The sequence below is a fragment of the Rasamsonia byssochlamydoides genome, assembly GCF_041956645.1.
Source record: "Rasamsonia byssochlamydoides strain NRRL 3658 unplaced genomic scaffold VTN77scaffold_12, whole genome shotgun sequence".
Lineage (NCBI taxonomy): Eukaryota > Fungi > Ascomycota > Eurotiomycetes > Eurotiales > Trichocomaceae > Rasamsonia > Rasamsonia byssochlamydoides.
Window position 1 is genome coordinate 103,098 of NW_027192395.1, and position 27,667 is coordinate 130,764.

General features: G+C 49.1%; 8 protein-coding genes across 8 annotated transcripts; 5 read left to right on the forward strand and 3 right to left on the reverse strand.

Moving 5' to 3' along the window:
• Window positions 1-1,928: 1,928 nt before the first annotated feature.
• Window positions 1,929-3,917, reverse strand: VTN77DRAFT_1170 (uncharacterized protein; the record flags this gene model as incomplete). The annotated part of the gene is made up of 6 exons (XM_069416873.1): window positions 1,929-1,966; window positions 2,044-2,402; window positions 2,456-2,660; window positions 2,714-2,725; window positions 2,775-2,934; window positions 2,982-3,917. The coding sequence occupies 6 exons, from the start codon at window positions 3,915-3,917 to the stop codon at window positions 1,929-1,931; spliced, it is 1,710 nt and encodes a 569-aa protein (XP_069280124.1).
• Window positions 3,918-4,681: 764 nt separating this feature from the next.
• Window positions 4,682-6,749, forward strand: VTN77DRAFT_1171 (uncharacterized protein; the record flags this gene model as incomplete). Its single annotated transcript, XM_069416874.1, has 3 exons — window positions 4,682-4,951; window positions 5,014-5,688; window positions 5,751-6,749. The coding sequence occupies 3 exons, from the start codon at window positions 4,682-4,684 to the stop codon at window positions 6,747-6,749; spliced, it is 1,944 nt and encodes a 647-aa protein (XP_069280125.1).
• A 3,954-nt stretch (window positions 6,750-10,703) lies between these two features.
• Window positions 10,704-12,170, reverse strand: VTN77DRAFT_1172 (uncharacterized protein; the record flags this gene model as incomplete). Its single annotated transcript, XM_069416875.1, has 6 exons — window positions 10,704-10,755; window positions 10,811-11,001; window positions 11,058-11,548; window positions 11,606-11,783; window positions 11,848-11,993; window positions 12,050-12,170. The coding sequence occupies 6 exons, from the start codon at window positions 12,168-12,170 to the stop codon at window positions 10,704-10,706; spliced, it is 1,179 nt and encodes a 392-aa protein (XP_069280126.1).
• Window positions 12,171-12,791: 621 nt separating this feature from the next.
• Window positions 12,792-14,471, forward strand: VTN77DRAFT_1173 (uncharacterized protein; the record flags this gene model as incomplete). Its single annotated transcript, XM_069416876.1, has 4 exons — window positions 12,792-12,924; window positions 12,992-13,497; window positions 13,555-14,224; window positions 14,293-14,471. The coding sequence occupies 4 exons, from the start codon at window positions 12,792-12,794 to the stop codon at window positions 14,469-14,471; spliced, it is 1,488 nt and encodes a 495-aa protein (XP_069280127.1).
• A 2,245-nt stretch (window positions 14,472-16,716) lies between these two features.
• On the forward strand, window positions 16,717-17,589 carry VTN77DRAFT_1174 (uncharacterized protein; the record flags this gene model as incomplete). The annotated part of the gene is made up of 3 exons (XM_069416877.1): window positions 16,717-16,944; window positions 17,009-17,097; window positions 17,166-17,589. The coding sequence occupies 3 exons, from the start codon at window positions 16,717-16,719 to the stop codon at window positions 17,587-17,589; spliced, it is 741 nt and encodes a 246-aa protein (XP_069280128.1).
• Window positions 17,590-20,806: 3,217 nt separating this feature from the next.
• VTN77DRAFT_1175 (uncharacterized protein) lies at window positions 20,807-22,341 on the forward strand (the record flags this gene model as incomplete). The annotated part of the gene is made up of 2 exons (XM_069416878.1): window positions 20,807-21,016; window positions 21,073-22,341. The coding sequence occupies 2 exons, from the start codon at window positions 20,807-20,809 to the stop codon at window positions 22,339-22,341; spliced, it is 1,479 nt and encodes a 492-aa protein (XP_069280129.1).
• A 751-nt stretch (window positions 22,342-23,092) lies between these two features.
• On the reverse strand, window positions 23,093-24,172 carry VTN77DRAFT_1176 (uncharacterized protein; the record flags this gene model as incomplete). The annotated part of the gene is made up of 1 exon (XM_069416879.1): window positions 23,093-24,172. The coding sequence occupies one exon, from the start codon at window positions 24,170-24,172 to the stop codon at window positions 23,093-23,095; it is 1,080 nt and encodes a 359-aa protein (XP_069280130.1).
• Window positions 24,173-25,655: 1,483 nt separating this feature from the next.
• Window positions 25,656-27,179, forward strand: VTN77DRAFT_1177 (uncharacterized protein; the record flags this gene model as incomplete). The annotated part of the gene is made up of 5 exons (XM_069416880.1): window positions 25,656-25,862; window positions 25,921-25,985; window positions 26,047-26,343; window positions 26,398-26,579; window positions 26,632-27,179. 5 exons carry the CDS (start codon window positions 25,656-25,658, stop codon window positions 27,177-27,179), a joined length of 1,299 nt encoding a protein of 432 aa, XP_069280131.1.
• Window positions 27,180-27,667: the final 488 nt, after the last annotated feature.

Sequence of the window (27,667 nt, forward strand, 5' to 3'; positions counted from 1 at the left end):
GCTTCTCCGTTTCCTCGTCCATGGCTCCCAGACTTGCAAAGTCAAGCTGCAAAGGGGGAGTCAGGTTGAGTTGAAAGCGTAATCTCAGTATGCTTGAGGTTGCCAGAGGTGAGAGGGTTGCACTTCCAGAAGATAGAGATAGTAAGGGAAAGGAAGGTGTGGTAAGTAAGATTGCGTCCGGAGAGGGGGTGAAGGTTTAAAAGGAGGATAGACAGACTAAGATATGAAGAACAACAGTAAAGTAGACAGTGACAACAAAACAACACGACAGCCACCATGGAAACGCGTTGCTGACCGGTCAAAAGTCGCGTCTGTGTGTGGAACCAAAGATAAGGAAGGACTCTCTGTTTCCTTGGTCTGAGGAGGCCAGGAGACGCGTCGAGGTTCACTCCAGGAGATGGGGTATGGAGTCCGCCTGAGGGGTTGGTCTAAAGCCTTTGCAGCATATAGCAATTGCTCAAGAAGGTAAAAGGGAATTGGAGAGCTCAAGAACGATTTTGGCACAGGAGAGTTGCAGTCGGGTAGATGCAGGCTCAGTTTATATGCCCGCCAGATACAAGTAAACCCGACAAACAAACAATGGACAGATTACGGGACTGTCAAACAGCACGAAGATGGTGAATCAGGTGATGCAGCCTCCGCTTGTTCAGTACATAAGAGTGTGAACCAGAAGCAATTGAGAAAACCAGACCAGTAATGGCTCATGGCTCATTTTACATGTGCAAGGCAGAAAACTTGGAATTGAATACTAGGAGATCAAACATGGCATATCTATGATGGCAGGATCAAGCACACTGTGATATCCTGGTATGATTATGCAGATATCGCTGCCATCACATGCTGGAGATATCATTTGCAATCACAAGAGATCGAAAAATCAGAAATACTTGGGGTGGCCATTCAAATCCAAGGTATAGCGGTCAAATTAAGAAAGACATTTGCTAAAAGGAACTCCCTGTTCACAATTGCTTTGTAAATTGGCTAGTGTTTCACTCAAAAAGGCTATGATAAATGTGAGTTGATATGATTAGACAAGAATAGTGCTGAGATCTGTCTGAGACCCACCTTAAAACTGCAAGTCTTTTGCCTTAGACGGAAGATGCCTTAGACAGAAGAAGGCTTTAGGATAGATGAAAGGAAGAGATTGAGAAGAAAGAAGAAGACAAGACAAGAAAAGAAAAAGGAAAGAAAGAGAAGAGAGAAAGAAGCAGTAGGAAAAGCTTCTTCCAACATGTTGATCAAAACGGCAAATTGCTACAACGACATGACACAGAGAAGATATCTGATAGAGAAATGTCTCATCTAAGAGACAAAACAGATGTGAAAAATAAGACAAGGTGAGTTTTAGTTAAAACTTTTTTTTTCAACTAGAATGACTTGGGTGGTTTGGGAGACTTGGATGCGTCCTAAGAGATATTTCCAAGGTGAAGGAAGGAGAAACATTTCTTCAAGGCTCTCTTCAGTTATTGTCAGACCATTCATAAAATTTCAGGGTCAACGTAGATCTTTTGAATTTGTTGGCGCACCTTCTCATCACATTGTTGTCTGCAGAAGAGTTCTCTTCAACAGATTCATATGCCCAGGCGAAAATCATGTCATTGATCGTATCTGGTATGAGACGCTAATCAAGAATGGTAAGTGTGGTATATAGGGTACGGTGGTACCTTGGGTAATCTAACCTAATTTCTGACTTAGGTAGTTGAAGAAAGTGGAGGTGATATAAAGTCTCCATGAATGGTATGAGAGATAGGAAAGTGATGTCAACTATTCAAATCAACGCTTTTGCATGACAAGAATGAGGATCAACTGTGCTTGATCTCGTAGAAATTAGTCCATATATACAAAGCCTGAAATGCATATCACAAACAACAGAGTGAGTTCCAACAAGGACGTTAGTACAAGTCTAGATTATGGACATAGAGATGTATTTAATTAACACTTCCGCAAGTGTTGACTCCGCCTTCGTCTGTCAGATGGAAAAAAGCTGGTCAACACGGAATCCTGATTTCAGAGAAGGGAGGTGGAGCGTATCTCGAGACGTACTTCTGACCATCTTTGCAACAGCCTGGAGAAGGCTAATCCCCATTACTACAGTACCGAATGCTATACAAGCGTACGCTGGCAGTTTTGCTCTATGGCTAGATTTGCTCAGCTTCACATAGCAGAGCGGTGGGAGTATGTACGCCAACGCCGCTGCACTTGTGGCGCCGATAAGCTCAAACACAGCGCCGAGGTCACAGGTAATCAACGCCATGACCATAGATGAGACTACTAAAGATGTAGTGAACAATAGATGGCGATTTGGATCGAAAGGTTCGTCGGGAAAATAATAAGTCGTCATCACGGACCGGCAGACAAACGCCTCCAGCGGTAAGGTCGTAAGCATATTCAACCCGAAGCAACTGGTAATGCCTTAGTTCAATCAATCAATCTCTCTTTTTAGGAAGCGACTCACAACCGCGCTATATTGACCATGACGTTATCTGAAGGGAAGTTGTTCAGCACATTCCCCTGGGTCTTCGAGCCGAAAGATAGGAACCCAGCTAGACCCATTATCAAACACATTAACATCGAAACTCCAGTGGAGTAGTGCGTCACAGTAGCAAACCGATCTAGCGTCGGCTTCTTAAGGGAACCATAGATTAGAAGACTGTTATGGTCTAGAAGACATGTCAGATTTAGAACCGAAGTCGGGGCATTAGGTTCAACGTACGACAAACAAATGCTAAAATCGTTAGCAGTATCCGTGTGGGAGGTGGTGTATGACGACTTACCAAAGGAGATAACGCCAACAGCTTGGAAGAAACCCGAATTGACAAAAAGACTCCCTTTGATATCGCCTCTCAAGTCTGAAGGAACACGAAACCCCTGAACGACCACGGTGACTACGATTACCACCATGCTTAGCAGCGCCAGAGCTGATGCTTTCGCCAACTATGATCGTCAGTCAACGCCAGACTTCATCGTATGGTAGAAATTACCTTGGCAATATCTCGATAGAGAGAAAGTGGATAGGAAATACCAAGGATGAAGATGATAATTACAGCCCGTCTATCCGTCAGAAGCCAGAGAAAAGGCATGTCTCGAAGGGACGGAAACAAAGCTTCCAAGACATGCGGAATGGTATCACCAACAATGATACAGAAGGCGATCATGCCACCGAAGGCGAAAGCCCATTGAGCAACAGAGATTGCAATGAGCCCACTTTTGCCAAAGCAGTGTTGCATGGTCGCTTGAAAAGAATCTGCGCCGCTCAGTTTTGAATTGATGACTATTAACCGGATTGTCCAATCCACGGTGATAGTAAGCGCAACGAGCAGCACTATTCCCATCGTCATACCCGCCTGACGAAAAGCATAAGGTTGTCCAATGATACCAGCACCTATGATACTGTTGGCCATGTTCATGAACGCCATTCGCATTCCACTGCGAGGTCGGGCACTTTCCAGATGGTCCTCTGGGAAGAAGTTATCCGATGTTGCGACGGTCACAGTGGGAGCTTCTATATTCGTCAGAAGAGGTGCCATCTGCCCAGTACTGCTCCTCTGCTGCCGTGGACCCCTCGAAATATAATCCTCCTCCTCCATCCATGAGGGATCCTCCGACGATCGGGCATGGCCGTTGGCAGGAGTCGGCTCATCTTCGGGTTCGTCATCCAGATCGAATCGAACGCGATTGGGGGTACGAGGAGTGCGACGCTGTCCGTCCGGGGCAGGTCGAGCTATCGAGGACTGGCGAGTTGCATCTGTGCGAAGAGCTGGAGGGTTTGGGGTCGGATTGTGTTGACCGCTGGGCCCGGGATGGACTACGAGGTCGTCGTCCTCGGTGGAGGAGGCAGAGAGGAGAGAACGAGCTTCATCTTCGGTTGCATCACTTCGCTCGGTTAGACGAGCAGTGAGTCTGTCATCCCTGGGCATAGCTGACGACTATGTCGTGGGATTGAGACAACGTCGTGTCTAGTAACCCCGTAGCTGCTTCTATCAGGCCCGTTCTGACCACGATAGCTATCACGTGATCATATAGTAGCATTCAATCTTTGTTCTAGAAAGGAAACTAATTTTAGTATACGGATTTCCGCTAATGCTCGGTAGTCGTTTATTGGATGGAAAGAAGTGTAATTACCATGGAGAAATAATAATAGACAGGCTTGGGCGTCAGTGTCCCTCAGCAAGACTGAACGCGTCATCAAGTAGCTAGCCTTGCTATAGTAGCATTTTGTTATACTACTGGACAATGAAAATACGCATTTCATACTAGTAAACCAATTGCATGCCTTTTCCTTTCTTTGACTCTGGTTTTTTTTTTTAAAAAAAAAAGGGAGGGGGGGGAAGAAAAAGGCTGGAACTCTGATACGGGGGATCTGGAAGTACAGCAACCTTCTTGGATGAAGGACCACCATAACAGTTTCCTGATATAGAAGCTTTGAAGTTCCTCAGTTCTACCTATTTTAATATAATATGCTATATCATCCATTGAACATTCTCTTAATCTGTAATTCTTCGAAATTGAGCTGATGTCCTCCTCAGTTGAGAGATTACATACCTGTAGGGCTAATACTATGTGTAATCCAATGACCGGGGAGAGTTGTGGCAGGTCCGCCATGCCTGAAACGGTGAGTTCTCTTGTTCCTGCCATCTCTTGCGGAAAGACCGAGGTATGGCAACAAGGAAAGCAAACACCAATGCCTCGTACCATTGACTTGGGTCTTAACACCTTCAGTGCTCCCAAGTCAAAACAATGCCTTCTCTCGAAAGCCTCGGCAACTTTCTTGCTTCCCAAAGAGCCTGCAGTCCTACCAACGGATCTCGAACAGATTCTCGATTCCAGGTCCATCTGGATTGTCAAGGGACGAGACCTCACCTTGGATATCTATATTGAAGGACCCTGTGACGGCCTAGGTGCCATGTTCACCTTCCTGAATCACTCTGTCGACCTGCTGAAGGAAGCCAAAGTAAGTTGCCCCCGTCTTTCTGCACCGTTGCACTCGCTAAAGAAATGCTTTGTCTTCTCCAGCTTTGGTCTGATCTCGGTCTTGTAGCGTCCACGAAGTCCTACGAATGCAAACCCAATTCCGATCATACAATGACACTTCGTCTGTCCCTGACTGTCCAAGAAGATTTTAAACGCATAATCAAAGAGATACATGGGAAAGTGCCTCGTTCAATACGAAGACGCATCTTCGTCGACCCGCAGCCTCCTCCTGGTATTGCGACGGTGGAATTGTCAAACATACAAATTTTCCTCGGATATCATTCTTCTACATCAAAATGTGTCACACACATAGACAGCTTTGGAATGAACGAGTCTTTGGAGGACTCCTCAATGGCAGCAAGTGACGATGTTGAAAGACCTGAGAGCGACAACAGGAGTCCTACGCCCTGGTCAGGTTTCCCTGCTTCAACACCTTCCACATCATCTCCCAGTTATAGTCCATTCACACCCGAACTGCATCCTTCGGGTACGGAAGCCGTATTCCGACATCCTCCTGTGGGCGTCTCAGTTATAAAAGCTAACGCAGTCGCCGGTGGGGATGATTGTCAACTTCACAGACTGCTGGACTGCGCCATTCGAAATTGGATCTCGTCCAATCCGTCGAAAGTTGCGCATGGGATTGAGCAACTCAATCCCAGGGGAGCACTGAAGCTCTCTGATATTGCCCCTTCGGTGTTCAGTCCAGGTTATCATGATGTGTGTGATGACTCTTCTCTCCGTGACGCTAATCGCTGATTGATTTTGTATGTACTGTACAGAGCATTCGCCAGCGAGCAGGGTTTATACCGGTAGTTGCAAAGTCAATAGCGTCGATCGTGAACAAATCTGCTTCGGAAGATATAAGACAAAAGGTCTCTTCTCTCAAAAGTCACTTCGAAGAAAATTATGAAGGCACTCCCACACACAGTCCACCATCGGAAGCTCTGGACCTGCGATCGATGGTGAAGTGTCTCTTGTGGACAAGCCTTCAGAAAGGAGTATACGATCCTAAAGCTGCCAGGAAGCTGAGCCCCATAACTCTGGCTGGCTCGAGAAGGGAGGATGATTCTTCGATGCTCGAAGACCAGTTCTCCCTTCCATATTCTGATGATGCATTGTCGATGAGTCTGGACATAGAATCCGACTATGCAGACACAAACGCTGACGAGGTTTATGATGACGATGATGATAATGACTACAACCGAACTCTCTTCGAGGAAGAGCTCTGTTTTCCTTTTTCAGATAGCGGCAGTGACAGCGACGACTTGATTGACGCTGTCTGTCGATTCAGTGTTTCTGGAAACGAAGAAGAAGAGAGTACAGAAGAACTATTACCGGAACAACCATACAAGCAAGAAAATGACGAGCCTTCTCGTCCTCCTCCGATGATGGACTCTGTTGAAGAATTTGGAGCAATGTCTTCTCCCCCCACTATAACCGGATATGCACGAAAACGAGGACGATCTTTCTCTGATAGGACGACCCATGGCGTGTCCGAGCAGCCATATGGTAGCGCTGTCGCTTGTCAGTACGAGAGGTCATCATCAGCCGGGTTCCAATCCTCTCCACTTACTCTCAACGAGGAGATGTTGTCGCCTCGTATGAAACCTGAGAATGAGAATGAGATCGAGATCGAGATCGAGACTGCGTCAGACTTTGGATCCCTTGCCTCGTTTGAAGAGGAAGAGGAAGAGGATTATTTACTTGAAGAAGAGTCTTTACTTGGGAATGAGAGCTTCAATGTGGATGATGATGAGGATGTCGAGATGTTATACTAATGTCAGAGACAGCTGGTTGCAATTTCCCCTGCTCTTCGTTTCTTGTATTAAATAATATATAATTTAGAACAACAAAGAATTTGATGTGAGTTATGGTTGAGTATCGATCATCTGTACCTAATTTATTCGTGTTCAAGGCGGAGACCTAGCCTGCGCTGTCATTGAACATCATAGGGGATGCCCAGATCCTTTGCGATGATCGCTGCAGCCTTTTCCCCAATGGCAAGGGCTGTGGAGTAAGTGTTTGCGGAAACGTTGGAGGGGCAGATGGAGAGATCTGTGTTGTTGTCAAGTCAATAACAGGATAAGAGACACTTCTTCTCGTACTCCTCAGGGGTATTGACTTTGCGAGATTTTCAAAACCTTACCAACTATTTTCAACCCCTTGACCCCGTACACATTGAGATCCTGGTCGACAACACCGCCATCTTCCCGCGGTTTCATAGCACATGTGCCCATACTGTGCCAGGTCGTCTGCAAAGTCTCCCTGATGAACGACCGGATGGCATCGTCGTCCTCTTTCGAGTACGTAATCGGGACCATCGGGTGGCCCTCTCGCCTCGAGGCCTTATCAATCACGTCGTAGTCTGCCTTGGAGCCAGCTGGAAACCTGGGATGGGCGACCTTTAACGGCCCCCGGTAGTGTGCCATCCGTCGCGCAATCTCCCTCTGCTTCTTGTACCCCCACAGCATCGCCTCCAGATCCGCCGGATGCGAGAAATATCCGCAGTCGAAATCGGGAGGGTCGAAGACGGAGGTGCCGGTGATATGGATCGAGCCGCGAGAGTAAGGGTAGGGTAGATACACGCCGAGGGTGAAGTGTTGTCCTTCCTCGATGACGGAATGGTCTCCCGCGTAAAAGGCCAGGGTTGCGAGGTTGATCAGCAGCCGTTCAGGACGGTCATTGGAGTCTCTTTCCCAGAGGGATTTCAGCACTGGCTCAAAGTTGTCTGCTTCAGCCTCGGAGGGTCGCAGCTTGCCCACGGCGTCTAAGCCGTTCCAGCCGAGGATGTGTCGCTTAGGGGAAGCACGCTTGAGCTTCAACGCTTCTTCGAAACTCAGCCGTCCGCTCAGAAGGCCGTCCAGTGTCTCTTCTTTAGTCGCACTGGATTTGTAAGGGAATAAGACTCCGTTGTGGTCCTGGTAATTGGTCCCCACGCCCGGAAGGTCAGATACCACGGGTATATTCAGCACCGAGAGGAGGTCTCCGTTGCCTATTCCGGACCGTTCGAGAACCCGAGGTGTTCCAAGAGCTCCGCTGAGCCTTGATCGTTTCGAGGGGTGTGGATGGATTTGCCCCTTCAGGTATGTACTCCACGCCGACAGCTCGTTTATTGTCGTTGAACAGGATACGGACGACCTTCGTGTCTGTCACCACTCGAAGACCTGTATTTCCGTTATCGAGGAGAGGGAAAAGAACACGATGAGGGACGTCCTGTCTGTGTCCGGTATCCGGATCGATAAACATGTTCCATCTCTGGAAATCCGTGGGTTAGAAAGTATCACAAAGAAAAAGAAAAGGCAACAGTCCATAAAATGGTAGGATCAGGCTTACACCGACTGTATTGCATGTCCTCAAATCCTGCACATCAACGGTCTCCGGGATGCCGACCTCGTTGCAGGCCTTGAAAAAGTCGTCTTGGAACGGTCTCTGTGCGTAGGTGCCGGCAGATACGGAGAATTCACCGTCGTAACCATGCACTGATGTGTCAATACCAGGCGTTGTATCTTGGAAGCACTCACACTGACAGAGTTAGCCAACGAGACAAGGAGGCAACCAGAATAAATGGTCCATGGTTTAGTACCAACCTTCCTGAGAAACGGAATCATATCCTTCCCACTCCATCCAGGGGTATTCCAATCGTCATAGTCTACAGCTTGCGCTCTCATATAGACCATGAAATTGATCGAGCTTCCCCCGCCCCCTCCGGTAGGAACCACGACTTCCCTGCCAGCAAGTTCATCGCGTGCCTTGGACTTGTAGAAAGCGGCCGTTTTCGAACCTGGCAGGATGTGTTGGATGTAGACGGCTGGGTTGACGATGAGCGGGTCATCGCGCGTGTTGATCCCTGCTTCGAGCACCAGAATCGATAGCTTTGGATCTGCCTTTGCGAGACGCGATGCGACCAGCAGACCTGTTGTTCCTCCTGAAGCTCCCGTCGTGCCCTGTCAGTATGCAACGACTATCTTGTAGCTGCTAGCTGCGAGAGTTTGTTATGGATAATGAATGGTACTGTACTTACCTCCAGCCACAATGACATCTACCTCTCTGGGAAGATCACTGGTGTCGGTGCTTCGTAGCATCTTTCTTTCCTTCCTTTTCGCGTGGTTTTCGCTATGGATGTTGCCCTTTAATGTCCCTGCAGGGTATATAAAATGAGAACTTCAGACCACTGGCCGCTCTCCACAATAAAAGGATTCATGGTGAAAGCCTGCTAGGGATGCAGATAACCATTCCTTCTTATGTTGCTGACGAGGAGGGGTCCTAGCAGCGATCTTGATGTACGCCAGCTGCATCCTAGCTAGCTTGACTAGGTATTCCCCTCCACTGTTATTCAGACACGAATCACATGCATGACAAATTAATCAGCGCCATGCCCATGTCATGATACCACATTCATGTCCAATTGAACGTGATGCCTCTAAGACCTAATCTGGCGGAACCTTCCGAACGGAGATCTTTCTGGGCGGGAAACTTGCCCGAAACGGAATCTTCCGTATCTATACCTGGTACCAAGGCAACTTCCATCCTGTCTGTACCTTCGTACAGCCGTATAATCAAAGTACAGGTCCTTAGCCAAATGTCGTGGATCTTTTTGATCATCCAGTTTTTGCTTTATTTTTTTTAAGTTTAGTCACACTAAGTTCTAGCGCAAAGTGGAGAAGATGATGTTTTGACCATGCCATATGCAACCACAAGCCCTAGATAAACGTCTTGCTATATGGATTCCTTGCTTACTATTATATGGACTTCTTGTTTTGACATTTCTTTCAAAGATTATTGCCAGATATTCGTCTGCACTTTCTAGCCGCGAGACCACCATTGATAGGAGTAGTAGATATAGATATAAACTAACAGATCGAGAAGTCGAGCAGCAACCGCCATCCCCAGCGGTTACAAACACGTGAACCCATATGGAAAGAAATCAGTCGGACCATACGTCATCTCTTAAGAACCTCGATTGTAAAGGTGCAACATGGTGAGATTAGTCTCGCCAGGGTCATGATATTCATGTCCGTATCTGCTCTATAATAATGATGTAAGAATGGTATCTATCCTGTTGTAGATAAGCAATTACAGACGCAGCAGAACTAGCTAGAAAGAAAGAAGTTCATAACGCGAAAGGATAGATTCCATGAGAAAGAGAAAGAAGAAAAGAAAAAAAAGAGGGGGGGTTCTCGACTACGGGCGCCTTCCAGCGGCTCCTCCCGGTTTGACCTGACCCGTAGCCAGACCCCGACCCCCATGAGCCAGGGGTGGAATTTCCAGGGCACTGGGAGACATCTATAGCTAGCATAGCAGACATAGGCGGACCCCTTCTAACCACTAGACCACTGACCCCATGGAAGTTATCTGACGCTCCCTTTCACTGACATATAACCCCCCTAGGAGTCAGGACCTAGGTCGTCTGTTACTCGTGGCCTTGTCCAGACCAGCCACCTTTTTTCTTTCTTTTTTTTTTCTCTTTTCGTGTCTCTGAGAAACAACACGCCAGAACTCAGAGTCGGTATTAATCCGCAAGGCACATCGCTTTCTTCGTGATTTATATTAAGCCACTCTCCATTCTATGCTAGTATCTCATTCGCCTCTAGTCTCCAGACCCAAGATGCATATATCATTAACCTGACCAAAGAATCCATGCTGTCTATAAGCCACTTTTCATGCCTTGATGGCGTAGCGATATTGTCACGTGGACTCTTCTCCAGACCCAGGCGGTGAGTGCTGCTGCCGAATCAGGAAGTTTTGACTCCTAAACCAAACATTTTGACCGAGTTGTTCCAAGCACTGGCATGGCGAAGGTGAGTATGGCCCCGCATGTGAAAGACAATAGAGCACTTACGCTTCGCAAACTTCTTCCACAGAAATTCCCTTAACCTTCGCGATCACATGAGCAACATGAACGATAGCGGCAGGTTCATTCCTCCCCTTGACCATGCAGCCTTTCTGCCATTTCTCTTTCTTAACGGCCTTTGGCAACGCAGGAGCGTCATCCAAATATTTGGCTGATGCATGGGAAGCACGAATCTCACACTACAAAACGCTGGTTAGCATCGAACCACAACTGAACAGTCTGTCTTGCCACGTACCCAAGGCCCGTCAGTCTCGATCTGGATTCGGTCCAATGGTATCGCTTTGACTACTTCCAGGTTCTCCTCCGTCTTCAGGCTGCATCCGTTCACTCCGATGTCCAGACCCAGATCCACTAGCCGCTGCATTTCCTCCAACGTTCCTGTGAAACTGTGGACGAGTCCCTTTTTGGGAAGCTTATCGAGCCTTGGTGCCAGGAGTCTTTCAAAGTCCTCGCTGGCGGCTCGAGAGTGGAGGAAAAGTGGAAGCTGGATCTCGATGGCCAGGTCCAGTTGGGCTTCAAAGTACTTTAGCTGCTGGTCCTTGGGGCTCAAAAATAGGCGATCATAGTCGAGTCCGATCTCGCCAAAAGCCACCGCCTCGCCAGATTCCTTCGACTTCAGCGCCAGCTCTTTGAGTTGTTCGAGCAATTTCGAGGGGCCGCCTGGGAAACTATCGAAAAGCTTTGCTTGACATGGATGCACCCCGACGGTGGCATAACAAAAGCCCGCTATAGGCTTAGAATGTCAGGTGGCATGACTTCAAAAGATGAAGCACGGAGACATACGATATTCGCGGGCAAGTTGTACAGCACGCTCCGATTCCTCTAAATCGGAGCCAGTCACCATGAACTTTTCACACCCAACCTCGCGGGCACGCTCTATAATGTCCGCCAAGTCGTCGTCATGGACTTGTTTTCCGTTATAGTTGCCTCGAAACACCGGATCACCCAGGTTGATGCCAATCTGAAGCAGATCCGGATCAGTTATGGGGACAATGATAGACTCCAGCTATATCTTGCAGACCTACATCGATATATCTCAGTTTCTTATTTGCTTCCGCCATCTTGAAGGCCGATGAGTGGTTTGGCGGAAGCCGTGAGAAGAAACACAATTGGTTGCCCCGGCCTTTATTAGAATTCTTATACTGCAGAGAAGAAATTCTACAGGGGAATACTGTGGATGTGTGAGTCTTCCAACTCCGCGAAAGCTGCGAATGAGTGAACCCGTACCTCCTCCAGAAAATGACGTCCTCCGCGGGGAAGGTGAAAGAAAGGGATTTAAGTTTAGGCGCCTCAGTTTGGAAACCGCACCAAGTTGCAGAAACTGCCCCTCTAGCACCGCTGCAGGCATCAAAAAGAGAGGCGCTCGCTCCTCGGTGGTTTACATGTATGTAGCTTCCAGCGCGGCAAGAAGATACAGTATGGAGCAGGCAGGTGCAAGCCAGTGGCTGTTCAGGTACAGAACCTGCTACAGCCACAACATGTGGCGGTGCAGGATATGTCATGTGACAAGTTTAACTGAACAGGCCACGGGAAGAAAACCGAGTCTTATCGGCCGACTACCGATCTCCGCGGCGGAAAAGGCACTCCAGATTACTTTTCGGGAAAGGAACGCCCCGACAACGCGCCCCAGAGCTAGAAACCCGGGGTACAACCCCGAGGCCTCCAGAGGCGATCCATCGAATTGAAGGCCGTCAAAAAGTAATATTTACCAAATTATGGTGGAGAAGGCCGTCAAAGATTTCAAAAACCAAACATTGTCTTGTAGCGAGATTGTGCACTGAGTTCTTCTGATCGCTCAGGAATACAAATATCGCTGAGACCCAAAGACATCACTACCCACGAGTCTATGACAGTGCGGGGAACGCTGTGGTTCTAGATACGGAGCACCTACGCAGTACATATCTCCAGAATATCAGCCTCGCACATCGGAGCTTCTCCAATCCTCGCATTTACGTTCTGTGTCAGCAAAATGAGTGACGCCAAACTGCTCTCCGCACAGGAGATATCAAGACACAATACTCCTACCGACTGCTGGATTGTCATCGATGGCCAGGTCTGGGATGTGACGGACTTTCATGAACAACATCCAGGTGGCTCAGCAAGTGAGGACAAGTCCAGACAGCTCTGTTTTTCACAACCAAGGCTAACCACTTGTCTGCCATTTGCCAGTTATCTTGAAGTACGCTGGCCGGGATGCCACCAAAGCCTATTCCGAAGTACATTCGCCCAAGGTGTTGAGAGACAACCTGCAACCAGATAAGCTCAAGGGTGTCCTGGATAAGTCGACTGTCGACGAAGAGTGGCTGAAGCAGCCGCCGTCGGAGAACCCTCAGCTGGTCCTGGACAACGAAAAGCCTCCGCTGCACACACTCATCAATGCCAATGACTTTGAACTGGTTGCCTCCAAGACCGCACCCAAGAAGACATGGGCTTTCTACTCCAGTGCAGCGAACGATCTGTTCACACGAGACGCGAACAAGTCTTGCTTTGATCGGATATGGTTCCGACCTCGCGTGCTGAGAAATGTGCGCTCGGTCAATACTCGAACTACAATCCTGGGCGTTGACAGCAGCCTTCCGCTGTTCGTGAGCCCTGCGGCCATGGCCAAATTAATCCATCCCGATGGCGAGTGCGCTATTGCAAGGGCCTGCCAGAGTAAAGGGATCATGCAAGGCGTACGTATCGTCAAAATGCTTATGAATGTAAATCAAAAACTGACTGTGAGCTTTCAGGTATCGAACAACTCCTCTTATTCGATCGAAGAACTGGTCCAGGCTGCACCGAAAGCCAATTTCTTCTTCCAGCTGTATGTGAACAGGGACCGAGAGAAATCTGCTGCACTGCTCCACAAAATTTCGTCTATCCCGAATGTCAAGGCAGTGTTTGTCACTGTGGACGCAGCCTGGCCTGGCAAGCGGGAGGCCGATGAACGAGTCAAGGCGGATGAGTCTATATCGGTGCCCATGTCGCCATCGAAAGTGACCAACGACAAGAAGGGAGGCGGTCTTGGACGGGTGATGGCTGGGTTTATTGACCCTGGCTTGACGTGGGCCGATCTGGCCTGGATCCGGCAACACACCCACTTGCCTCTGTGCCTTAAGGGAGTCATGTCGGCCGATGATGCCATCTTGGCGATGCAGGCTGGTGTGGACGGCATTCTCCTTAGCAATCACGGCGGCCGCAACCTCGATACCAGCCCTCCGTCCATTATTACCTTGCTGGAGCTCCACAGGCGGTGTCCGGAGATCTTCGACAAGATGGAGATCTATGTGGACAGCGGCATTCGACGAGGAACTGATATCCTCAAGGCCATTTGTCTTGGAGCCACTGCTGTAGGCATGGGCCGCAGTATGCTGTTTGCCACGAACTATGGCCAAGAAGGTGTTGAGCACCTGATCGACAGTAAGTTGTCCCCGTCATATTCCCTTCGTCCAAGCCAATCATTCATACTAATGACACTTCAATCATAGTCATGCAAGACGAACTTGAAACAGCGATGAGAAACAACGGCATCGTCAGTCTTGAGGAAGCGGGCCCGGAGCTCGTGCACACGGGAGATGTGGACCATCTGGTTCCAGACTCGCGCTTGCACCCGTATGCCAGAGCTGTTGCAAAGAATCGTCGACGGGATCGGGTTTCAAAGCTGTGAATCTGCAGTGGGATCCACGCAAAGCTCATGATCTCCCGTGGATCATCCGTTTTTCTTGCATGAAATTTAGATTCGAAGTGGGAGAGTATGGAGTACTCCGTACGTGCGTGCGGAGTACAGGGACTCGGTATTCCTTCCACGTGTGTCCTTGCCTCACTTTCATAGATGATAGCCCAGCTGGTATGCGATACGTGGTGTGATCCGGAATATTCCGTCATGATCGACACCATGGCCGGACCAATTGCTACGTGCCGAGGAAACAAGACTGCGGAGATTTTAGAGAATATTCACGGAATAGCCTTGTGAAATTCTCCTGTACTCTGTATATATGTCTCAGTTGTCAGATCTTTATTCTATTTACCAATAGAAATCTAGCAGGCAATTGGTATTCGATTGGTTAGAAATAGATGCCCCATTCTAGAATGGAGCTCTATCAAGATATCCCAGTCTACATATACTCCGTACGGAGTACTTACAGGCTGCTTGAGCAATGCTGAATTGTAGTCAACTCCACCCCGCTCAGGATCGTGCGTGGAGTCGTGGACTGTAATGCAATTATTGGCCAGTAAATGCTCCATATATCAGATCTCAGCCTGGATTCATGCACCGATATTTGAGCACTTGAGTCACAGTGGGATTACGGATATAGTTATACGGATACCCCTCCTGTAAAGCGTTACGTAATCGCGGGATTCCGCAACATCATCATACACAGAGTCCTCCAGTTGCCCAATATGAAAGATAGAACAATTACAACACAGCTTCTGTTAATACCCTGTGAAGGAGGCGCGGAGTACTGGATACTCCGGAGTCCGCATGCTGTAACAAAGGACTCCGGACCTCCGGTACTCCGGTAGAACGTTCTCTGATCTCCACACGAGGGAGATCCCGCGATCGACATTCTGGGCCCAAGCAGGCTGCATAGGCAATGTTTTCACCGCTTCCTTATTGTGTCTCTCGCCTCGAAGACTCGAAGCCACAGGCTGTCTCCAGCCCCTGTTCTAACTTCTGCCCACCAAAGCCAATCCAATCCGATCTGAGGCCACCACCTGATCTCATTCGCCCACCGGATTCTCGGGGAACGCCAGTCCTGTTTGTGACTATGTGTCATAGTCGATGATGCAGCAGTCACGCGTCATACACCCGATCCTTGTTCGCCCTTCCGGGCTTCCCCGCACGCAAACTCAAACCCAATTCTCCTCAATGAGTTTGAAGAGCGCACTCGAGTAAGTTGCGGTGGAGATGAGGGGAAGAGCAGTGTCGCTTCGTCTTCAGATAGTCAAACAGAAGACTCAACTGAAATAATAATATCCAAACTTACAAAACAGTCAGCAATTATTCGATGTCGATGCTTCGGAGGACGAGGTTAACTCCGGTGAGAGAAACGGGACCAAGCGGTTCTTGAATCCTGGAATGCCCAGTGCTGCATGACCCTGCTACTATTGGATGTTGCGATGCGGAGCAGGGGCCTCTTCTACCATGGATGATGCACCACTGGCACTGGCAGTTTGGCACACCCCGGGACCTCCCATGGAGTGGCGCAGATACTGTATTTCGTCCAACTCAGATCAGAGCACGCGAGACAGCTCATAAATATCCGCCAGACCCCCTGCCCCTCTTTGCCCTCGTAAAGCTTTCCTCTGGTAGTCAGCACAAGGATTCTCTTCAGCTTCCATCCCTACCGCTCCGAGGGTCTGTAATACGACGAACAATCCACTATTTGGAGATTCTGCCCAGGCAGAAGAATTATTGACAATCATTGCTTGCTCTGCCAGTACGCCAAGCATTGGCGAATCAGAGAGTGCCACAGCCACTCTGCAGAGCCCACAGCGTGAGCTGACAGATCGATAGCTCGCCCGCCTAGACCGGCCGCCTCCTTCTAGACGCGCCCTCAACGTCTCCGATAGCTCCCCCCAACGCTTGCCGCAAACAGCAGACTGCCTGCTGACGACACCCCGTCGATTATCCCTTCAATTGGCTGGTCTTGTCTCAATTCCAAGACTTTCTTTTCTCCAGCTCCTGTTTTCTTGGTCTACTGATATTCTTATTTATTCTTAAAGTCGTTGTTCTGCAGGTTCGTTTCTGGAATTTCTCTCCCCCAATTTTACAACTCCTTCAACCTCAACGTGATACTTACAGCGACACAAGGTTGCACTTGCACATCCCTACATCCAGCCGTCCTAAGTCACTCAAACCAATTCCTTCAGTACTTTGCGATTGATTAATCAAACGTTGACAATCATCAATGGCTGCTCCTCGTTCCACCTCGTTACGAGCCCTTCGTGCCCTGTCGCAGCAGAGCCCGTCTGCGACCACTCTCTACTGCCGTCGTCGCCTGCACATTACCGGCGCCTTTTCGGCGCAGCCCGCCAATGGCTCTGACAAGGCCACCCTGTACGCTTCCCGCACTATTGAGGACCTCAAGCTGGAATGCGAGAGACGGGCTCTGACGACGTTAGGGACTAAGTCAGAGGTGCGTAGACCTACACAAGTTAGCTTGTTTCTTCGAACATCATACTGACTTGTTCTGTTGTCAGCTCATTGAACGCCTGTCCAACCATGACCTGCTTCAGTCTCGCGCCTTCAGCATTGCCATGAAGAGGATTGACGGCAATGCGTTTGGCGGGTATGTGGCACCGTTTTGCTCTCAGACTAGGTCAATTGCAAGCTAACGTTCTACGTTACAATGCACAGATCGAAGAGCCGCCAATTCAACACGTCGCGTGCGAACAAGGCCGTGAAGGACTCGTCGACGATGGATTTCGTCTATATGCCATCGATGTCCTCGTTGGAAGGGCCAGACTACAGCTCCCAGTTTCGCGTCCCCGTCTTCTCAGACCCCTATTCCAGCTCGCCGATGAAGCCACAGATCCATGCCGTCTCTGAGCTCGCATCCGACACGTCGGCCAGTCCGATGAGCGAAGTGGTCGACAATCACTCCATGGACATTGATCCCTTCCGACTCACGGAGACGGTGGGCCGGTCCCGGGACGGGGAGAACCAGCAGAAGCTGGCCGCCAACCAGCCGCAAAAAGGCGTGATTGGGGAGTTGTGGAGTGGAATCGTCGACGATCTGTTAGGACCGAAGGGGAACGGTAGTAGTTCGCTGAAAAAGTGAGCTGTGTTTTATGTGTCATTATTATCCTACGAATTGTAATTTTTCCATGATCTAGTCTCGCATTCTGCCTCCTGAACAGAGGCAATGCCATCTGTCTATTTATCTGAATATGATTCAACCTCTTTCAACCTTTTTCCTGGTTGATTACGCTTTCTTCTCTTCATACTCCATACTTCACATATTACGCTTTACGCTTCACGCGTTATGGTCTCATGAACTGAACGAGCACACGACATGAGTCTGCTCTGGAAGTTTAAGCATTCGAATATTCATACTCTGTATATATTAGCCTCGACAGATCCGTCCTGTCGATCTATTGAGTCATGGCTACCCGTTGACTAGGCCAATTGATCTGGTTTGATTTGATTGATGTTTTGTCCTCATCCTGATATCAATTGTCGTGCTTCCTTCCGAATAATCTTGCTTTGTTGTTTTCAATTGCATCGCTATAGCATCCTTGTATAAACAAACACCCCAGTGTCTGCGGACGGACTATATCTTTACCGGCATCGGTTCAACGCCTGCTGTACTGTACTGTACCACTTCATAAATAAGTTCACATTGTGGAGATTACAGTATTGATTATTCCCTGGTATCAGTCACTGCTGCACTTTTCAGGAGCATCAAAGTACAGTACAGAAACCTGCCTGGGGTCACACCCGTATATCGTATACTCAAACTTTCTTTTCTTGACAGAACGAGTCATGCCTGCATACACCTACGTAATCTCTCCCTCCCTCCCTCTCTCTTTTTTTACCCCATCCTAGGCAATCAGTCACACACGCACAACATACGGCTCGATTAACGATTAACAATCAACGCCTTGTGTGACTGTGATTTATTTATTTATTTATGAAAGGAAGGTCGGCCCGAGGACTCCGGTCGGACAAGAAATCTCTGAGGGAATTTAATTTTCTGATCTGTAATGTATGTACATACATACATACATACATAGAGTTGTTTACATGTACTATTACAGGATCCTGACTTGGCTTGCGGATGGCTCATGCCTTGTTGCCTGTACGGAGTAATACTGTCTACGGAGTACCTAAGTAGGGTAACGACCTGACACCCCTGGAGTTGTGGATGGAGCAAGCACTTATTCTAATCCGCATTTAGCATGAGCAGGAAACCAGGACCAGTAAATCAGGTTATCTTGCCTTTTTTCTCTTTTCCATAATTGGTAGATTGACGGTCTAAAAGGATAATACTAGCCCTATGTACTGTACTCCGTACAAGTTTCTTTATGCCTGGTCGCTAAGGTTGTTGACTTGTTATTATTACTCCGTACTCCATACTCGATGGTTCTAACTACGCTGCAGTAGGTATACCTACCTACCTAATGTGCTGTACAGTACATTTTATTGCCCAATAAATACCCGGGCTTAACTGCGTTTAGGTTGCATTTGTAGTAGGAAAGGATCTTGTGTACAGAGTACTCCATAATGGTATCGCTATCATTCTACCACAGAGGGTTCAGGAGGTTGTCTATTTATGCAATTGAACAGTACAGAGCACTCCGTACGGAGTACTGCCGTACAGAGCGCCTGATCTGCTTATCAGTGCAGCACACGTACGGAGTAGTGAAAGTCCCTCCAACGCTCCATAGTTGTACGGGGTACTACTACTACTATGAGTCTATGACGGCATCAGTGCAACATCCCCAGCTATCATTTCTAATTCTGGACAAGTATGGGGAAGACCAACGTCCAAGCTAGAGCTAGAGGTCTAATTACGACTGACAGCGACCCCTGTCTCGTGATTGCCCAAGGAGGTTGGTATCGACCCCACGGAAGCCAAGCGTTGCACTTCATGACATGGTTAGTTCTCTATCCGTACTGTACAGTGTACGGAATACATTAGCCGTACGGAGTATATAGCACAACTCGAAAGACAGTTGCATATCTAATAATAGCAGCAGTTCAGAGTTGACCTGTCTTTTTTCACATTATCATACTCCGTACAAACAAGTCTTATTCTCTTGACGTCAACAGAAACGGAGATGACTGGATGAGTACGGAGTAGGAGTATGGAGTATCCGTACGAAGCACGGACTACGGAGTAATACCTACTGTCCTACTCCACAACACCTTACTATGTCGTGCACGGTCCTGAGGCAGCAACCTTTCATGTTGGCTTTCTTATCTTGGCCTCGACTCGCTCGAGTGATGTACAGAGTCCCTAGTCCTACCTTGGCCTGGTCCCTTGAGCTAGCACGCAGCTCACTGTTAGGGTTACCTAAGTACTCCGTACGCGGTTAGCCTATTTTTACGGGAGTTGAAGAAACGTTTGTAGCGACAAATGACTTTTCTTGTGTGTGGAACACTCGTACAAGATACCTTTCACATGATAGTAGTAGTAGACTGAGACAAAGGTCCTCTCTTGTACTCCGTAGTGTACCGAGTACTCCGTACATGCATGTACTTACGGAGTACTCTGGTTGCTCTTTCTTTCGGACGAATTGAGAGGACCTGGCAAGCGTCAGGGGCTTCTCCACGGGTTTGGCGGCGTAAAGCAACAATCGGGAGGCGCGCTAACCTAGCTGGGAGCAGCGGTGGCTTGTCACCATGCATGCACTGACCGTGGTGCCAACCAGTTCCTTCCTAGGTTCGTCCTATAGACCACCTGCCTAACCTAAGCAGTCCTAGGCAGTCCTAACCTGGGAAGGACCCTGGCCAGCCACGGGCTAAGGGGCGGGGGGGTGTTCCTTGGCTGCTCTCCTCTCCTTGCATCTGGAGGCCTCACTTTTTCAATCCTCTCCTCCGCCACCGCGATTGTTGCCTGTGTTTTTTTGTCGTTTCTGTCGTTGATATTTGCTTGTTTTTCTAATGGTTAATAGTAATTCTTCTTTTTGATCGAGGTCCGTTCCCTGCTTGTACATACAGTACGACCTCGATCTGTTTTTCTTGTCTATCCTTAAGTCTGCTTGTCTTGCATTGTATAGCATCGTTCCGACCCCGTACTGCCCCTCAGCATCATCCAATTGGGACAAAATCGATAGAATCTATTGATAGATCCCAATTGAAGCCTCCCGCCACTCTGTCAGGTCACACGCACGACTCGCCAGCCTGCAGGTACCCGTCGTGTTCCGGCCTTTTCCTTCCAGCCGCGGACTCTCACTGGCGTCCAATCTTTAAAACTCGCCGATATCTGACCCTCTCTTATCATCAAATGAAGTCGTCGGTCGTGCCTGGTAACTAGATCCTCGTTCGGGATCATGTATCTCTCTCAATGTGTGCTTTGCGCAGTTTTCCTGTCAACAGGCGTCTCTGCCTTCTACCCCTATCAGTTCAACGCCCCATCGTCGAGCGGCACCTCTGCCATCAGTAAGCTCACGAGTCGATTTTTCCCGTACAGATTCGGGATTGACTCCGGGGATGGGGACGTCAAACCTGAAACCTTGACGCTGAAGAAGGGTCCAAAGTTGGTACGTACAATTGGAATCCCCTCCTATCGAGAGCTGTTGCTAACAGAGAGTCGCAGAGGCAGCGAGATAACCACTACGCCGCGGTGATGGGAAACGCGCCCACAGCACCAAATAGCATGGCGATTGATGAAGATGACCATGACTACTCGTATTTTTCCGTCGTCAATTTTGGTTCAAAGAATCAGGAGATGTGGATGCTGCTGGATACCGGTGGCATCAACACCTGGGTTTTCGGTTCCGACTGCACAGCACAGGCCTGTCAGCTGCACAATACCCTTGGCAGCAGCGATTCGGCCACTCTGAAAATGACGAGCACCCCCTTCGACGTCGGTTACGGCACCGGTACCGTTGAAGGAGTTCTCGCGAGTGACACTGTCTCCTTTGCCGGGTTTAACCTGCAGTTGACCTTTGGCTTGGCCTCCAACGCATCGAACGACTTCTTGAACTATCCCATGGACGGCATCTTCGGATTAGGGCGATTGAACTCCAGTACGACTGGCGTACCCACGGTGATGGACGTCATGGCCGCCTCCAAATCGCTGAAGTCGAATATCATCGGCATTAGCCTGCAGCGCGATTCAGACGGGACCAAGGACGGAGAAATCACGTTTGGCGGTGTCGATACCTCCAAGTTCACCGGCGACATCGTCTATACCAACACCCTCTCGAACAATGAGCGCTGGGAAATCCCCGTCCAGGACGCCAGCGTGGATGGGAAGGCGTGTAACCTCACCGGCAAGTCGGCCATCATTGATACCGGCACTTCCTTCATCTTGATACCTCCCGCCGATGCAAGTGCAATCCATGCTCTTATCCCTGGATCTTCGCCCGTGGGTGAGAACTTCCTCCTGCCTTGCAACTCGACAGCGGAGGTGCAATTTATTTTCTCGGGGGTTACATACGGCGTTTCTCCCAAGGACTATGTCGGCTCCCCTACAGATAGTTCTGGCACGACCTGCCTCTCGAATATCGTCGGTCTCCAGACTTTCGGACCTGACGATTGGCTTCTGGGGGATGTGTTCCTGAAAAACGTCTACACGGTATTCGATTACGACAACAATCGAATTGGCTTTGCCGGCCGTCCTGACTCCCCAGTTCCAACGAAAAATGCTGAAGTGTCCACAACTGGAACCGTGACAGGGAACCCAACTGCCGCAGCTTCGGAGTCCAGCACAAGCTCGACCAATGCTGCACAAACCGCTGAGTCCACAAGCCATACCACCACTTTCAGAGGTGCTGCCACGACTGCTGGTATCCACTCTGGGGTTGCTATCGCCGCCTTGGCCAGTATGCTGTGTCTATCTCCCATCGCCAACTTCCTGTGAAACTTGAACCGGTGACTGTCTGCTCTTTCCACTGTCAGGGGTTCATGTCCCACCTTGCAAACGCATGTCCGATCTCTATTATCACTGCCTCTTCATTCTTTACGTATACCCTTACGCTGCATTCCTTTCGTCTTGTCTATCCTTATCGGATATTCTCTTCGTGATGTCTACCTGTACAATCGCCCTCACCTGTTGGGTCTTGTCACTTGTAATTATGTACTTTTTTTTTTCTTCATGTCTTTCGTCGACGACATTTTGCATCGTGTATGTCGCGATTTCACTTCACATGTAGCCCAGTCATGCCCTTTTTCTTCCCCCATGTACATTACTTTCATGGTGGTTTTGAACGTGCTGTTGACATTTGGTCGGTCGATTTTTACGGCCAACGTCAACGGAACGGAGCTTTGCTTCATATTCTGCTTTCATTACGGAGAAGGCTCTCCTTCTCTCTGGCGGGAGTCTGGGCTTTCAGTTGATAAAGATTTGCTTTTATATATACCCTTTTTGTACTCCTAGGTCAATACCTTATTTATATCTAGATACCTGGGAAATTCAATGGAAGGCAGAACAGTTTAGCGCAGAAACAGTTTGGTCCGTGTGACCGCATGTCCCAAAATCGAAACCTAGCTTCCGTCTGGAATCCTCACTCTCTCAACTTGAGGTTGCTCCAGAATTGCATTGGTTGACGCTTCTTCAGGCCGAACTCTTATTAAGCAGAGCTTTAATATACATTCCACAGGTTTGTGTTTGGTCAAATTGCTGACTTCTCAGCAATAAGCGTGTATGACTTCGGATATGACTCTGGCAGAAGAAATCCGTCAGCAATGTATTGACATCTAGTGGAGGAACGCAGGATTTGCGACGCACCAAGAATTGTCCGGTCAAACTCCTTCACGCTGGTGAAACCGCCGACGGCCATGAGAATGTCCAGGTCTGCCAGCAGAGACTTCATGACATGGCGAACGCCTTCCTCGCCCATGATACTCAGACCCCACACCCACAGCCGGCCCACGAAGACGAACTTGGCGCCCAATGCGAGAGCCTTGACGACGTCGCTGGCGCCCCGGACTCCTGAATCGAACATGACATAGGTCTTGTCGCCAACCGCGTTGACGATGTTCTCCAGCGCGTCCAGACTGGCAATGGCACCATCGATCTGTCTCCCCGCATGATTGCTCACGATAATCCCGTCGACGCCATACTCGACTGCTTTCTTTGCATCTCCAACGGATTGGATGCCCTTGAGAGCGAACGGTCGTCCTCCTGAGATGCGCTTCCACTCGCGAATCAGCCAGGGGATTTTGTCCCACGACCAGGCGCGCCCGTGCCAGATACTGTCGATCCACAGCGTGGAAGCAGCCACCGGATCTGCGCCGATGTCGATGCCCTTCTCCGCGCAGCGTTTCTGGAAAACAGGGTCTGACAGGCCGAGATCGGCCCCGAACCCGCGGTAAAACGCATAGTTGGAGTTGGCGATGTCGTCGTGCCGCCAGCCCAGCTGCCAGGTGTCGACGGTGAGGAGGAGGGCGTCGAAGCCCGAATTCCAGGCCCGATTGAGCAGCGACAGCGTCAGTTCGTCGTCGTGCGGCATGTATAGCTGGAAGAATCGGGGACCCTTGCCATTGGCCTCTCCGACCTTCTCGATCGGCGTGCTCCCTGCGGTGGAGAGGCAGTACGGCAGATTCAGCTCGCCTGCGACCTTTGCCACGGGGACTTCGGCCAGGTGGTTGTAGATCTTGTTGATGCCGATCGGGGCGAAGCCAATGGGTGCAGAGACCTTGTGGCCCCAGATTTCCGCCGCGGTGTCCCGCAGATTGGTGTCGACGAGCATGCGCGGGATGATGCGATGGCGGTAGAAGGCTTGCCGGTTGGCGAGATGCGTCGTCGACAATCCTGCATTTGAGGAAGCGTAGTACCTGAAGACCTGTCAGATCAGAATTCTCGTGCAGAGGCTGAACGAAAGTTTCCATCGCTCTGAAGGAGCATACATACCATCCCCCTTGGCTCAGCTTCTCCTTTGCCTTTTCTTCCAGTTCCTTAGGGTCTGTAAGAACGTGTGTTTGTTCGTTAGCAGGTAACTACAGCCTGTGTCAAACTTCAAGGACTTGTACTTACCGGTATCAAATGGCGGCCAGTTACCCTCGTTCACTTTCCACAAGTTCTCTCGCTGGTACAGCGCCCATTGAGGGGTCGACCGTTTCTGGATGTTGGGGTTCGACGGGTCGCTCATGATGTTCGTTTCGTTTAGTTTCGTTTCCCCCAATTCAATATAGCTGTCTAATATTATTGGGCTTGATTCTTGTACTACTTATTATACAGGAGAGGAGTCTATAACGGTAGCGTTGCCCTTCTCTCTCGATGAGAACGTCCAAACTCGTATTTCTGACATGCTGCAGCCCTTCATTCATTCCTCTTTCTATTGAATTTCAGATCTGTTTAAACTGATGACTTCATTTTGACGCACCTCTAGGTCTGTCCCTCTCGGTCGAGAAGAGACTTGCTTTGCTTACCTAACTATCTACCTAAAGTCAAATAAACTTAGGTACAGTACATCTAATTATCTACATACCTACCTACCTGCCTGCCTGCCTGCCTGCCTAGGTAATGATGGTCGCTAAGTTATGCTTGCGGAAATGCTGGCAGCAGCTGAACCCTGGAGTTTGCTGGTGATGGATTTAGAAGAAATACCTAATAATAATACCAGTAACTATGGCCCCATTTCCTCTGTGTGACAATCGTTTTCCCCTGTAATATACAGAAATATAATCTCCACCTCGAAAATAGAATCGTCTGGGAAATTTGTGTCTTCAGCGACGATAAATACAATCTATCTACATATCTACCTACCTACCTAAGTTAGGAACAGTACGATGATGTCATCATAACCCGTGATGCATGCATCCACGTGACATCAACACTCTGATGTACTGTATAGCATAAGTCATAGGGCAAAACAATAATATATGGATACTGTCGAATTACAATTGAAGCAGATGGATGACAAGTATCTCCGACTTCCGATGTCGATATCCGATGTAGATATCCGAATATCAATCATTCATTATCTACATCCGACGGAACGAGTCAGCGACCGCCGACTTAAGCCGAGACGGCGGGCGCGGGAACCCGTCTAGAACAGAACAGTGATCAGTCAAAGCTTACAAAGCATCGTTATCGCCATTGACTCAGCAATTGTCCAGACCTGACCTCTTGGAGGTTGGAGCGTAAACAGAAAGATGTTCGGCATCGCCAAACGAATAGCCAGCTCCAGATGCGTTGCATCCCCCGCGAAGGGGGCCACGGCCCGCGCAAAGATGCTTCTCCTGAGGGACTTCCACGCCAGTCAGCCGGCGGCGACGTTTCGTCCGGCTTGGATGCCAATGCGCGTCAAGACGCCGTGGCTCGATGCGCTCACGCAGAGTCGCGAGCAGGCGAAGCATGGGGACGGAAAGGCAGCCGCTGAGGCTGCGCCGAAGCCAGACCTGACGCCGAAGAAGATGTCGGATAGCTACTTTTCTGCGGTATGTCAGCAGTCAGAAGTTGTATCGCATGTACAGTACTTGCTGATCCGAATTTCAGGTCCTTCCTCTCGCTCAAGACAAGTGGCTTCTTGATACGTATCTCAATGCGTCGGGGCATATTCGGTAAATCCTGGACTGATATTGTCATGTCTGATATCGTCATGCCTCTGCTGATTTCGTCTAGGTTAGGCTCTCTCCTGATGGATCTCGATGCCATGGCTGGTGTGATCGCGTACCGGCATACGGGTGATGCCGTTACGACCGTGACTGCAGCCGTAGACCGGATTTCGCTCCGGCACCCGCTCAAAGAGATCTGCGATCTCGAGCTCAGCGGCCAAGTCACCTACGCGACAGGGCGGTCCAGCATGGAAATATCCCTTCAGGTTGCCAAGGCTCCTGCGAACGGAGAGAAGGTCAAGCCGGAGGACGTGTTGATTACCTGCGCTTTCACCATGGTCTCTCTGGATCCAGTGACGAAGAAGTGAGCAAGTATCCATCGACTGACAGCTAGCTATCTTTGCTAATATGTCTACAGACCTGTCCCCGTTGCGCCACTGCTGATAGAAACGGAGGAGGAGCGTCGCCTCTTCAAGCAAGGAGAGGAAAACTACAAAGCAAAGAAGGCGTTACGGAAAAGGAGTTTGCTAGAACAAGCTCCGAACGATGAAGAGGCCGACCTGATCCACGCGATGTGGACAAAGGAGATGTCGTATCTGAGTGAGTACCTTTTGTTCGTCGTTGTTGGTCTTCTGACTGATGTGTGGTGTAGATCCAGATTCAGGCGCTAAAAGACCGTCAAATGTTGTCAGCATGAGCGATACGGTCCTCAAATCGGCCATGATCATGCAGCCCCAAGACCGCAACCGCCATAATTTCATGATCTTCGGCGGCTTCCTGCTGAAGCAGACGTTTGAGCTCGCATTCTGCTGCGCCGCGTCCTTCTCGCACAGCAGGCCGACATTCGTCTCGCTGGATCCAAGCACCTTTGAGAATCCCGTCCCTGTCGGAAGCGTGCTATACCTGCGGGCGACAGTCTCATACACAGACCCCCCTCTCCTGTCACAGGAGGAGAAGGACGGAACTAAACGACAATATACCAAAGTGCAGGTGCGCGTCGACTCCAAGGTCCGCGACGTCGAGCACGGAATGAAGAAGTCGACCGGCGTGTTCAATTATACTTTCCTCGTCCCGAAGGATATCCAGGTTATGCCGAAGAGTTATGGCGAGTTCATGGTCTGGATTGATGCCAGGCGACGGGCGCAGAATATGGATCCGAGTGTCGTGTCCAGGTTGACGGCGGGTGGCGTCACTGAGTAGCGCAGGTCGATCCTGGTTATTTCATCATCAGAATTATGGATGTTGACAGTTGGATTCTATGTGAACGATATGTCAGGCTTCCTTGCTGGATTCTGCCTTGTGTCGTTACAACTTGTTAATTTTGTAAATTGGCTTGAGGGCGTGTGTATATAGATACTGATATGTATTAGCCATGAAGGATATTTTTCTGCTGTGAGCATTGTCCTTGCTAACAGATAGATTAGTAGTACTGTATGTACACGTATGCGGGTCATGACATGATTCACTTTCTGATCGAATTCGAATACGAATACGAATAATTCAGCTTATTTTATTAACTAGATATTTTTTTTAATTTTTTTGTGTCTTTATTATCGAAATCAGTATTATCAAGGCTATAATTTATAGATCATTCACGTGACCATTTGCTGATTGGCTGTCCACTGCCCATTTATTTAAGCCATGTACTCTACAACTTAACTTCATGCGGGGATCAAATCCACCGCACG